The 12,518-nt window shown below is 38.8% G+C and overlaps 1 protein-coding gene across 2 annotated transcripts; it reads left to right on the top strand.

The window, feature by feature from the left end:
• The first annotated feature begins 2,279 nt into the window (after positions 1 to 2,279).
• LOC148077494 (uncharacterized) lies at positions 2,280 to 11,997 on the top strand. 2 transcript variants are annotated; one of them, XM_087793221.1, is made up of 13 exons: positions 2,280 to 2,413; positions 4,252 to 4,560; positions 4,640 to 4,933; positions 6,512 to 6,817; positions 6,902 to 7,012; positions 7,096 to 7,257; positions 7,751 to 7,978; positions 8,528 to 8,578; positions 8,728 to 8,982; positions 9,048 to 9,389; positions 9,462 to 9,725; positions 11,296 to 11,562; positions 11,687 to 11,997. In XM_087793221.1, exons 1-13 carry the CDS (start codon positions 2,362 to 2,364, stop codon positions 11,716 to 11,718), a joined length of 2,673 nt encoding a protein of 890 aa, XP_087649347.1. In that variant the 5' UTR covers positions 2,280 to 2,361; the 3' UTR covers positions 11,719 to 11,997. The 2 variants fall into 2 exon arrangements, with proteins under 2 accessions (XP_087649347.1, XP_087649346.1); XM_087793220.1 differs by having other exon boundaries at positions 7,667 to 7,978.
• Positions 11,998 to 12,518: the final 521 nt, after the last annotated feature.

The following is a 12,518-nucleotide window of genomic DNA, read 5'->3' as shown; positions in this document are numbered from 1 at the left end:
GTGTTAAATTAAAAAGTTGCCTCCTTTTTCAACTTATTCTGTCAGTAAAGAAAAACATTTAAGAACATGAAGAAAATGATTTAACAATAACTTTGAAATGCCAAGTGTTTTAGGTAAGATTTTCAGTCCGAAGCGGTCAGTTTTGAGCAAAACGTCAACAAGAGAGAGTAAAATGAAATGTCCATATTAGTAATCATCAGAAATGACTTGAGGTACCTTGATGATTGCCCTTGAAGATTTACTTAAATTTACCAATTTTTTGTCAGTGCAATCTTCTTCAACAAAGAAAACAACTCAGTGACTATTGCTCCCTCAAGAACTCAACTATTCTCAAACAGTTTAAGAGGAATACAGTGATTCACAGAGGAAGTTCAACCTGATCCCAGAAACGACTACTGTCCATCTCCAGATGTTCTGTTGAGAGCATCCTCTCACACAACAACCACTTGATGTGAAACTGGAACAAGTTTCTCAGGCCGACAAGAGAGCTCTGCAGTGGGTCAGGAGGTCGGCTCAATATAGGGGTACAAGTCACCTCCACCACCCACTCATTATTCCCCCAGAAAAGATGATCTAATCAGATGAACCTCCAGACTCCTTCTATCCAAGTGTCACGCAATCACTGATCACCTGATACAATTGACAATTCTTAAGATCAATTTCAAAACAATTTGTAGGCTTTTCATCATTTTGAGTAACAATCTATTCAGTGTTGTTTGTACTGGAGGTTTTAATCCCATCTCCTCCCTTTTTATGGTACTCATCAGGTATTCTATTGTACTTTGAATTTAGTTCTTCCCCACAGTCTGGTTTACTACCATGACTGTTTACTTGAGTGTATAAATCGTATCTTTACTTCAGTATATTCATTCTTATTCTAATCAATAATGGAAGATTTAGTACATCATTAAAGAAATCAGGATGCAATAATGCAGTCCACTTCCTGCGGATGTTCTCTTTCGTGGTTTTGAAGATAGATTTAAATATATATTTCAATAAAGACAATTTAATTTGCTTCCTGAAAAATCCCTACAAGTGCTTGAGTTGCTCTTTTTATTTCTACGCTTGGGGTGTAAACATGAAAAAAATAATTTATCTGCTTACAGCTGAGGTGGATGGTTACCCAAAAATGTAGCTTTCCCAGCTGAAGGTCTAACCCTGGTTTATCAGTACCTCATTCCTGGTATTGATGTTTCATGTCGTGATCATTGAGATGACGTCAGACCATGCCAATATCACTTAAAACTGACTAGAAAGTCATCACAAAACAAATGGATGCGACACAAGAGAAAAAATGGTAATTATTTTAAATTATAGAGACAAAATGATTCATTTTGGACACCAGTGCTGTTTCCTTGGGCTTTGTTTTTATTTTTCTAATTTGCACGAAGGCTAGTCATGTTCATAATTACGAATAATTATCTCTTCTTTGAACTGCCGTTGATGTCAATGGGCGTAGAAAGACAAAAGGCAGGCACGACATCTTTCAAAAATAATACTCAGACCAGAAAAGTTGCTAACGTAGCTCGATGTTGTTCCTCTGTCTAAATGATGGGATTAAAGTTTTTAACAACTTGAGCAGACTTTCCATTCCCTCGTCAATTATTCCTAAGAGCACTCAATCTTGCTATTGAAGCTAAAGAAAGTGTCACAGAAAGAATGAGAAAGAAAGATTGAACGTGATGCGGCGAAACTCAAACAAAGACATAGAACGTGTCCGTCAATGTTCTTACTTTTGTTTGGGTTGACACTTGACACAGTCAAGTGTTCGGCAAACAGGAGTTTCACCTGAGGTCCTGAGGTCTGCTGAATGAAGGACCAACAGGTAACTAAATGGATCTAAAACAAAAGAGAGATTCTATTGTCTTCCAAACATCGTTGAACGAAGATGAAGAACACGGCAGCGACCAAGAGAGTCCTTGCAAACTTTCCTCTAAATGTTTCTAAATGTAACACCATAGAAACTCTCCCTGGATACAAAAGGCCTGAAGTCTCGCCTGAGTGTTTGCCCACATAAGCTCAGTGGGATCGCCCCGGCCGTTTGTTTAGGGCAACACTGCGCCAATGTAAAGTAGCCTCCAAACCTTGGCCAGAGGCCCGTCGGAATTTTAAGTAACTGGTTTTGTGCTCTGGGTGTCCTCGCACATCTCCCTTCATGCCCCCTTTTTTTAATTCGCTTTTTTTTTCTTTTTTGGCCAAGAGGACATAAAGTCTCAGCGTTCTTTCACTTCTTGACATCTAAGAACCAAATTTATTATATCCTATCCGGCTTGTGAATCCCGCCCACTCAGGCCTCTCGGGTCTATAAAAGACGAGGAAAGGGTCCAATGATAAGAACTTGGTCTCCATTCAAGCCTGGCCATGAAGACTAAAGTCCTCGTGCATGTCTTCCTTCTGACTCTCATAAAGTCTGGTGAGTGCTGTGTCATTACTTTCTACTGTAACATTTATTTGTTTAAAACTATATACTGTGTCACAGTTTGACTCATGTTAGCAATGATTGTTGATCGTATTTGTTTGATCCACAACACAAACTTCCAACACCGCTGTGTGTGTGTGTGTTTGTGTGTTTAATCTTTCTTCATTGCTAGGGCTTTATCTCAGTTTGTGTTCACACTACTAAAAGTGATGTTGAAATACTGGAATGCTTAAAGAAAAGATAATATTTACTATCTATGAACAAACATATCAATCAATAGTGTCGATCTATAAACAAACAACATTTGAAACATGTTTATCTTGTATCTCGTATACAAAGAATATGTTGATTTTGGTTTTGCTTTAAGTTGTTTTGCTTTACTTTTGTATCTAAATTTGTTTTTCACCATAGTTTTAATTGGTAATATATTTTTGTATACTTTTCCTGCCATTTCCATTGCTGCTGCTTTTGATGTCTTAATGTATTTTTTAAGTTTTTATTTATGTTTGTTTGTGTAGTTAAATGTATCTGTATGGTAACCATGAGTGTCCTCAACTTTTCAATAGATCCTATTTTTATTATTTTCACATTCAACCTCTTCAAAGTCACTTTGTGTTTGTATTAAGGAGAAGAAACCAATGTATGTCTCACCATAGGGACATCAAAACAACATTCATTCATAATGAAACTCTGACACACTTCCCTGCAATCATCAACAAATCATTAAATTGACTACGACTTCTTGGCAAGTCTATGAGCATGAGCATAACATTACATTTTGATTTAATCACATACTTTTATTCCATTTATGTCTGGAAAAGTATATGTGTGATTGATGAAAGGGTTATGCAGTTTGTCCAGACTCTTTAAGTAATGTTGTTGTGTATATTCAAACCTTTATTTATTGTCTTGACATGTTGTGTCTTTATCTAAATCTCTTCGTCTCACTGAATTCTAGTCATGGCTCATTGTTCACTGTTGACTCTATCCATCACACTTGACACAACTCAAGGAGAAAAAAATTCCATTGCTCTACTTTTACACCTGCCGACGAGTATTTACTGAGCTAGTTACTAATTAAGCAGAAAGCGGCCGGACAAGTGTTTGCTGTGGATCCCTGAGCTCTTCAAGATTATTGCTTTGTGATTGCACTTGAAAGGAAAGTCGGAGAAATGAAGAAATGTGTATTGAAGGTAGTGAAGGTAGACAAGTGTGTCATTAGATTTGTGTACCTAAGGGATTACAGCACAAGTGCTTAGATAGGATTTTGATTCTTTACAAAGTCAATAAAGGTGATAAAGTGAACTATAATCCCACTCAAGCGTGCATTGCACTCTTGAATTCAATTGTAAAAACCAGCCACATATGTTTGATAAGCAACGCTTGTTGTACTTTATTTTAATGGTGGAATCTTGTAATTGAACTTTGGGTGAAAGGTGAATTCAAATAAGCATTTCATTAAAAACAGGAGGCATATTTGTTACATATTTTCAGAAATACCAGGATACATAGTCACCTTTTCGTCAATCATCACCTATTTTATTGATTTAATTCGACATAGATTTATCTTGATTATCAAGACAATTTAAGTATTTTAATTAGTCTATTTACATGTAAAAGAATCACACTGTACTCAATGGATCTGTTCTTTTTCTTTTCACTTTTGACTTTGTTTCAATCTTCACAATCGTCTGCATTGTCTGTCTACCCATCTATTCATCATCTCCATCACCTGTTAGGATTCTGTAAAATCAAACACCTCAAGATCACACATTAAAACACAGAATCATTTCTGAACCATGCATTTTGTTTTTCTACATTTCAATCAACAGTGTCTCCGGTGGACGTCCAGGCCAGACCAAATACTGATGCGGTCCTTCCTTGCGACCTCACATCACCCATCCCTGGCGACCCAGATCTGGACGTCAGCTGGATCAGTAACGGCTCTGTGATCGTCTCCTTTGTGGCGGCAGCTGCAAACATCACTGAGGGTTTCAGCTGGAACACCAGCGCAGTCCTCAATGGAGACTTTTCTTTGACTGTCCTAGACGCCGACTTCAGCAGGCAGGGAGCGTATAAATGCACAGTCAGCTATAACTCTACACTGCACCATGTCTGTGAAGTCACATTTAGAATCACAGGTAGGATTCTATTAAAGAAGGTTATTAAAAAAAAACATTTACATTTTTTCTTTGTGCTCTCCTTTTTCCTTTTCTCTAGCCCCGCCAACTGTTTCCATACTTCCGCAGTGGTTTGTCCTGGAGACCCAGAGTCAGCTTGAATGCCAGGCCGATGGATTCTACCCTCCACCTGTTGTCTTCTCCTGGACAAGAGATGGTAGAGAGATTCACTTTGGTGACGAGCTGGACGGTGAGCAAGGTCCAGATGGGTTGTACAGGGCGGTTGGCAACCTCACCATCTATCCATCACGCGTGGACCAGAACGCAACCTTTGGATGCAAAGTCTCCCACAATGGAAACATTGAGGAGCAGAAGTTTCAACTTAACATCACCTGTAAGTAGAGGGTGAACCACATAGATGCCCAAAACAGTTGATGTGGTTTAGAATCTTGTTCAAGCAACTAAAACATTTTGAATACACTTTGAAATCAGGTTTGAGAAACTAACCTGGGTGTTATGAGTGTCTGTTGGTAGAGTTAAAATGTTAGATTTGTATTGAGTGTCTGTGTCTGTTCAGGAACATGAGCAAGAGAAATCTTTCAAAAATCTTAACTACTCTAAACAATAACTGCTCATTTGTCTATTAAGCAAACATCTCGGTCGTCATTTGAAAAACTATTTATTAGTACTATTACTGTTAATTACTTCCATCTTGTCCATTACGTCAGTTAAAGTTCAACATGTTTTAGACATTAACAGTCACTTTTCAACAGCTTTACACTTTTGATCATACACAATCTTTGTTTTGTGTATATCATACATACATTTACAATCCTATACATTTTCAACTAAAATCCAACATCCAAAGACTTTCTGTCGTAGTCGTTATTTCAACAGTAGTACGCTTCAGACCATTCACGATTATTGTTTTATAAACATCATACGCCTGAATGTAACATTTTCAACTATTTTCAACTATGGCCAAATAACCTGAAAACCAACATTTCTTATGGAAATAAAATAATTTAAAGCTGTGATAAAAACTATTTTCAGCTAAAATCAGCGATATACAGCTGGTCTGAGCGTAGAAAGTTCTTATCATTTCTCCCATACACTGAACATGGTATTCACTTTGAACTTCAGTTTATTTTCTTTGTTTATTTCATTTAAATGTTTATAATTTATAATATGTAAGCATCTTATGTGTAATGTGCATACTATGTGTTTCATGTGATCATGGCAACATTATATAAGTAATATGTTCATTTATTAATGTCATTTAAATATTTTATACGTAATGTGCACATTTGATCATGTGATTATGAATGAAAATCTTAATTCTCTAAGCTTATCCTTTTATTTCTTATTTAAGTCACTGGTAGTGGGAAAAAAGCACTTGCTTAGTGGGTCAAACATTATGCTAGTGTTGGTTCTGAAACAGCAAGAATGTTATGGCCTCCAATCCAGCTTGTGCAAAACCAGGTTATGAGCTAACCAGGGTCATCTCTGTTTGTTCGTACACCTCATGCTTGCTAGAGTTTCCTCCGGGAACTCTGGTGTCCTCCCCAAAAAAAGCTTATAGAGGTTAATCAACGACTCAAAGGTGCCCATATGGGTCGTTGGCATTTGTCGCTAAGGTTTGGAAATTGGGGATGAGTTAACGGTTAATTCATTATCAATCATGCAAATGTATTTCCCCAGTGGCTTGACACACCCTGTCCTTCTCTTCCACCTAAACTGGTCTTAACCCGTTACTAGTGTCTTCAATGAATCTCATTGGTTCATCATTAGTTGTCCTTCTCTTCTTCCTCTCCATAGTACCTACACTAGATACTAATACAATAACTAATAATTTGGCTTAATATGGCTTTTGAGAAGATATTTGGGTGTAATGTAACAACTCTACCCAGAGGATTTCAAGATATTTAAACGACCACAGGACTGAAGATGTTTCTCGTTGATCTCTCCTCAGATCCTCCTTCTGTCAGTCTCTCTGTCATCCCTCCTTCCTCAGACCAAATCCCCCTCACACTGTATTGTGAGTTAGAGCGTTTCTACCCTGAGATGGTGTCCGTCTCATGGATTCAAAACGGAAGCATCCTCCCCGAGCTGACTTACACGGATCAGAATCCAGATGGAACCTACAGAACTAGGAGATACTACACTCTCAGCCCTGAGCAGAGGGCGCTGGGAGGAAAGGTGGAGTGTGCCGTGGACCAACCTGGCGTTGTGGAGCCAGTTCGTGGTTCTGTAGACTTGGATGGTTTGAACACGAGAGGTAATAATGATTTGCCAACGTTGTAAGTAGTAATGCTGTCCGACACCAGTTATCCTGTGAATGAGTCATTGTGTTCTTTGTCAGATGAATCGCCTGTGTTGACAAAATCTGCCAAAGCATCCGTCGCAATGATGTGCATCTCAATTGTGCTTGTTTTCCTGCTGTGTTTCGGTTTCTCTTGGCGGAGAAGAGACGGTAAGCCTGAGACTTCACGTGAGCTACTGTGATATACATGAACTCATTTCCAATGATTATCTATTCCCTCTCTTAACATCTAGAAAAACAGAAATCCCTGAATGTGTCGGGCATTATCTTGCCACCACGTGTCATCGTCGGCAAAAAGGGCAGAGTGTCTTTGAGTATCGAGGGTCGGAGGGTGGACCGAGTCGAGACATTGTGGTTTCTAAACAACACACAAATCACAGACACCTCACTCACAGGTAAGAGGTCAAGTATGTATCTAACTTTCCAAGAGGATATTATAACCTGAAACTGACACAAGACATTTAGATATAGTATACTTTTGGAAGGAAAATAGTGTACATGAGATTTTGGTTTTAATGTTTATTAAATTGTGTAATTTGTTAGCTACTTTATTCAAGAATTTTGCAACAGGAAAGAGACAATAAGAGCAATTTAGCACCATTTGTCCGATCAAATAGCTTCATAATCCCCCTGGGAAAAGCCTGGATTTAGAGCAACTGTAAACCCTAACTTTTAGTCTTATTATAACACACTGATGTAAACAATAGTAACACATTCAATTACCTCTAACTGAAGGCCAACACTTATAAATGCCTCTCGTTTTTTTTCCCCATGAACATTAAACCTTTGCTAACAATTACAAAGGGACCTCACATGCAAACTTTAACTGCCTCTATAACCGTCTAACCACCATCCATCTGCCCTTCGGCCTAACTCTCACCTCCACAGCATCAGAGAAAGGACCCCTGCTCTCCAGGGAGGAGATGTGTTACTACAAGCTGCACACTCATGGACCCCTTCACTCCTCTGCAACTGGAATCCAACAGCTGATCACCTCGCTCACCTTCATCCCTCAGATCTCGGTCCACAAGGGCGCAGTGTTCAAGTGTCAGGTGTCCTACGAGGGCAAGGACAAAATAGTGGTGGAGAGAGTGTCGGAGAAGTTCAGCATTCTGTGTAAGTGGCATTATTAGTTGATTTTTTTTTTTATTTGTTAGTGAGGCCTGGCAATGAGAACCTTTTTGTTTGAAAAGAACTGCACCATCCAGTTCCACAGGCAATAACAAATGACATCTGCGTTTTTCAGTTTCGGATTTTGATATATTCCTCAAAAATATTTCCTCCTCCAAACAAGTCACCTTTCTCGTGGGCATAAGTATGCAAACTAACTTTAGAACGTCTCGAGATATTGAAATTAAACCACAGTATACAATGCAATCACCGGTGAAATACTTTTGAATGTATTTGCAGTGACAAATATAATCTTGGGGGTTTTATAATGGTATTTCTAAAAAGGTATTGACTTTTGGAAGTTTTTAAATAGTATTATATTATAAATTTAATTAACTCCTTGGTGGAAATATTCACTTTTTACTTATGTGCTTTTCAAGTTTTTTCTTTGTCAAAGAACATTTTCAGCATTTGTATTTTGCTTTCTTAAGATAAGTAACTACAACAAAAACTTAATATAACTCAATCTAAAAGGTATATTGTACTTTTTAATAGCGCCGCCAGAAGTATCGGAAATCCAGCTTGCAGAGACAACCAATGACCCAGGTGAGTAAAGTCAACTTTTTTCAAAATTGCAATAGATCATGGATTTCTTTCTAAATGCTTAAAACATCTGTATATTCTGTTGTGAGCTGACAGACACATTCTGTGCATTGCCTCTCATCCTGTGCTGACTTGACTTTTTCCTTCCACAGATGTCATAAGTCTGACGGTCCGGGCGTCCAATTTTCACCCTGATGTCATCACATTTCGTTGGTTTTGCCAGGGAGGCGAGCTGAGCCCAGTGGCCTCCCAGGCCTCGTCCTCCCCTCGACCTGACTCCGAGGGCTTCTTCTCCGCGTTTAGCCAATGCAAACTGCCCCGAAGTGAACTGGAACAGGGAGGTACCAAAGTGTGGGTCAGTGTCCACCACATTGCTCTCAAACAACCAGTGACTCAGGAGACAAGAGGTGAGACAGAGAAGCAACATATTTCCCCTGTGGCTGCAGATTACATAGGACCGTCTCTGTCACAGGGTTCATTAAAAGGCCGTGCGTGTCGGAGGTCGTGGGCTCCACGTGTCCCTCGGACAAGTCTCTGACCCTGGGGTGTGAAATCACAGATTTCTACCCTCCCACTTTATTGGTGACCTGGCTAAGGCTCAGAGGAGGAGAGCAGGATGACAGAGAAGAAGAACAGATCGAGGGAGGAGAAATGTGGGGTCCGATAGAGACTCATTCAAGACTCTACAGGGCGACAGCTTCTCTGAGTAGAAGGAAAACCAGTCTTGAGAAAGGTGAGCGAGGAGAAGGGATCATATGTAGAGTGGACCACTGTTCACTAGAAGAGCCCATCGAGAGACACTGGAGGAACGTAGGTATGAAGAATATCTCAGGAGGTCACTACCTGTACATGGCAACTCTCTTTATTTAACTTTGGATGTGAACAGTGTCTCCCTCCATCCCTCCATCCATCACCGTGTGTTGGAGCAGCGAAGGGGTCGGCGTTTTCTCCCTGCTCTTGAAAGGAGGTCACCCAAAGGTCAAGCTACTCTGGACGGCGGGCGGAAAGACACTGATGCCGTTGATCTCCAGTGAAACCGAGGAGATTGGAGACGATGGGCAGAGGGAGCTGAAGAGTGTGTGTGCGTTGGAGAGATCCACGAGACCCCTGACTCACACCAGCTACCAGAGAAGCAACGGCCACGCAATAAGTAATTGTCCTTCTTTTAAAATGGTTTATTGATGTTCTCACGAATGGGTGGAGTTGAGATGATTACCGGAGGTGTGGAGGTGTTTTTGGAAGGTGCCTCGAGGCACATTTCTCAGCATTACATTTGAAAACACAACTAATCTGATTTCATGTCACAAGTGTCATGAGGTGTGTCAAGTGCAATAAAGTTCACTCTCAGATAATCCAAGAACATCATGAAGGGATTATGGTTTTAAAAGGCAAATAAATGGCCATTGTGTAAGAAAATTCCAGATTCCAAAACAATGTCGTTTGCCGACAAATACCATGTTTTTTTTTGTTTTTTTTGGTTTCCTTTGCTGTTGACTGACACCCTACACAACTGTCAGTAATAATTTATAATATTCTTACGGAGTTCATTAAGCTGTGTCTAGCACACGCCGTAAAGGTTTATTGTTTTTTTCAGAATCATACAGTACAAATCCACTCTACAGACACTTTAAATGAGGTCATTCAAGTACTTACTCTGAAGTTAACTCTGAGCGTGGATGTTGTCCTTGCTCTTCAGTCTACTGTTTTTTTTCATGTCTGAGTTAAAGTGATAGTTCACCCAAAATTTTAATTTCACCTATTTTCTACTCATGTCAACTAAGGGTTGTGATATTTTCGGAGTAATCTGTCACTTACAATTATAGACAAAAATGTATGTTCATTTTAATGTAGTGCCTGGAGCTCAGTGGTCTTATAGTGTCATGTATTAAAGCCTGGACATGAGGAATTGTTCCAAACAAACTTAAACAACAACTTTGGCTGAGCATCCAGGGTAGACAGTACACTGTATGCACTCAGGAAGTACTTGCGATATTTACCCAAAGTCCTTCCTGTCTATAACGCTTGTTATTCTTTAAGCCTCTACCACTAACAAGCTTAAAATATAGGACTATTGAGTTTTTCTGGAAAACTTCCTCTTGTCTAGGCTTAAACACAAGATGGACACTTCAGACGTTACAGTAAGGAAGTATTTGGATGTTTTTGAGTCAGTCTTTTTGGACGAAAATGAAGGGGAAGTCAACTGAGCACCAGTCACTACATTAAAATAAAAATACACTTACAACTCTAAAAGGAACTGATTGTTATAAAAATTATCCCAACTCTTAGTCAACATAAAGGTGAATAGTAAATGAGCGAAATTTGAATTTTTGGTGAACAATAATTTAAAAAAAAACTAGGATCTTTTAAGATTGAAAGAATCATCAAGGTTCAAGTGAGAGTTGAGTAGAAACAAAGCAATGTAATAAACAAAACATGTTAAACCTGTCAGGTCACGTCTAAAGCTTTTATTGAATGGACTATTAGTTACGAAATATAATAAGCTGATTTACAATAGTGATGTCATCTATAAAGGGACCAGAGTAATGTAGGTCAGGGAGTTTTTTGATGAATATTTTGAACATTACACACAGTTAGATGAGGCTGAGACAATGACACAGAGGTGATCAATTTTAATTATATGTCATTAGTCTGGTTGCAGCAAACAAAAAAAGTAATTTTGATAATAAGCCTAAAAATGTCAATATGATGTTTTGCTGCAGAAACAAAAGCTGCAGTCGCAGACCCAGACACCAGAGGACTTGCATACATTGATGAAAAAGAGGAGGACGACGACCACTCGGATCAGGAAACAAATTCCGACATTGACAAAGACAGTGATGACGACATAGAAAAGGATTCAGGTGCGCTTCATATTAACAAGGTGGACTTGACCAGGGAGTCCAGGGAGAGTGAGAGGGCACGTCTAAGGGTGTGTGTGGAAATCACACACCCTGCACTCAAACTTCCAGTCTACAGATCTTGGACAGGTGAGAACGCCAACATGTCAGCTTGAACCTAAATAAGATTGGCCTGGTTTAATTAACATGTACGGTCCAAACAGCTTTATCTCTCCTTTTTCATTCATTTTCATGTTGTTTTCTTGTTTTTCAGAGCCCAATGAGGAAATGTTACCATCACCTTGACAACTGCACCAGATATATATTTTTTTACAATAACGTTATGAATCTATAGCAAAAAATGAGTTCTATTTTTAGATCAAGTGATCACATGTATATTCCAAAGTTGTACTTATTTATTGCTTCCTACTCTGTAACTCCTTTTTTTTTTTTAACTTGTTTTACATATTTTGTGTGCATGCATCTAATCAATTATCAGCATATTAAATTCACCTCCATAACATTTTAAGGCATATATATCGGGTTTTTATGGAATTGTAGTGCTGTTGTCTTGTAAAAACAATAAAAAATGGGAGTTGGATGGGTAATGATCAATTTAACCGTTTTTCTCTTCTTTAACTCCTACACCAGGTCTGGTTTCCTTTCAGTGGATCCAGCCTTCTTTTCCACCTTGTCTCACCCTGAAAAAACGTATTTTCATTCTCATGTACGGTGACTAGAAGCCTCTTGTTCTGCAGGACGTCCAGCACAAACTTACTGGTCTTACTGGTCTTAGCAGCGTTATACACTCTAGCAGGGGAATCTCTCAACCGCCCCTAAACTCTCATTTAGCTTGACATATTCTTTAACGTAAAGTTGACTACTCTACAAAATAATTTAAAAAAAATTAACAAATACATTTTCAGATAGTGTTTATAATAAGAGAAGTGACAGATGACCCAACTTTGGAGGCATTTAAATTTACCATCTGGATCTACCCTGCTTTGTAGGATTACTCACTCTTTATCGACAAGGAGCTGTTTCTCTACTTTCCTCTTGTGTTGTCTGATATTCATCACATCAATGTCATGTTATCTAGTTATATT

Source organism: Callionymus lyra, chromosome 6 (assembly GCF_982586985.1).
Source record: "Callionymus lyra chromosome 6, fCalLyr1.hap1.1, whole genome shotgun sequence".
Lineage (NCBI taxonomy): Eukaryota > Metazoa > Chordata > Actinopteri > Syngnathiformes > Callionymidae > Callionymus > Callionymus lyra.
The sequence above is the reverse complement of the archived record's forward strand: the minus strand, read 5'-3'. Positions and strand labels throughout refer to the sequence as shown.

Bases quoted from the DNA above. Each gene is read 5' to 3' on its own strand.
- LOC148077494 (XM_087793220.1), top strand. From the start codon at position 2,362: ATGAAGACTAAAGTCCTCGTGCATGTCTTCCTTCTGACTCTCATAAAG. The intron at 4,561-4,639 runs GTAGGATTCTAT...CCTTTTCTCTAG, and splicing joins AGTCACATTTAGAATCACAG to CCCCGCCAACTGTTTCCATA. The intron at 9,390-9,461 runs GTATGAAGAATA...GGATGTGAACAG, and splicing joins GAGACACTGGAGGAACGTAG to TGTCTCCCTCCATCCCTCCA.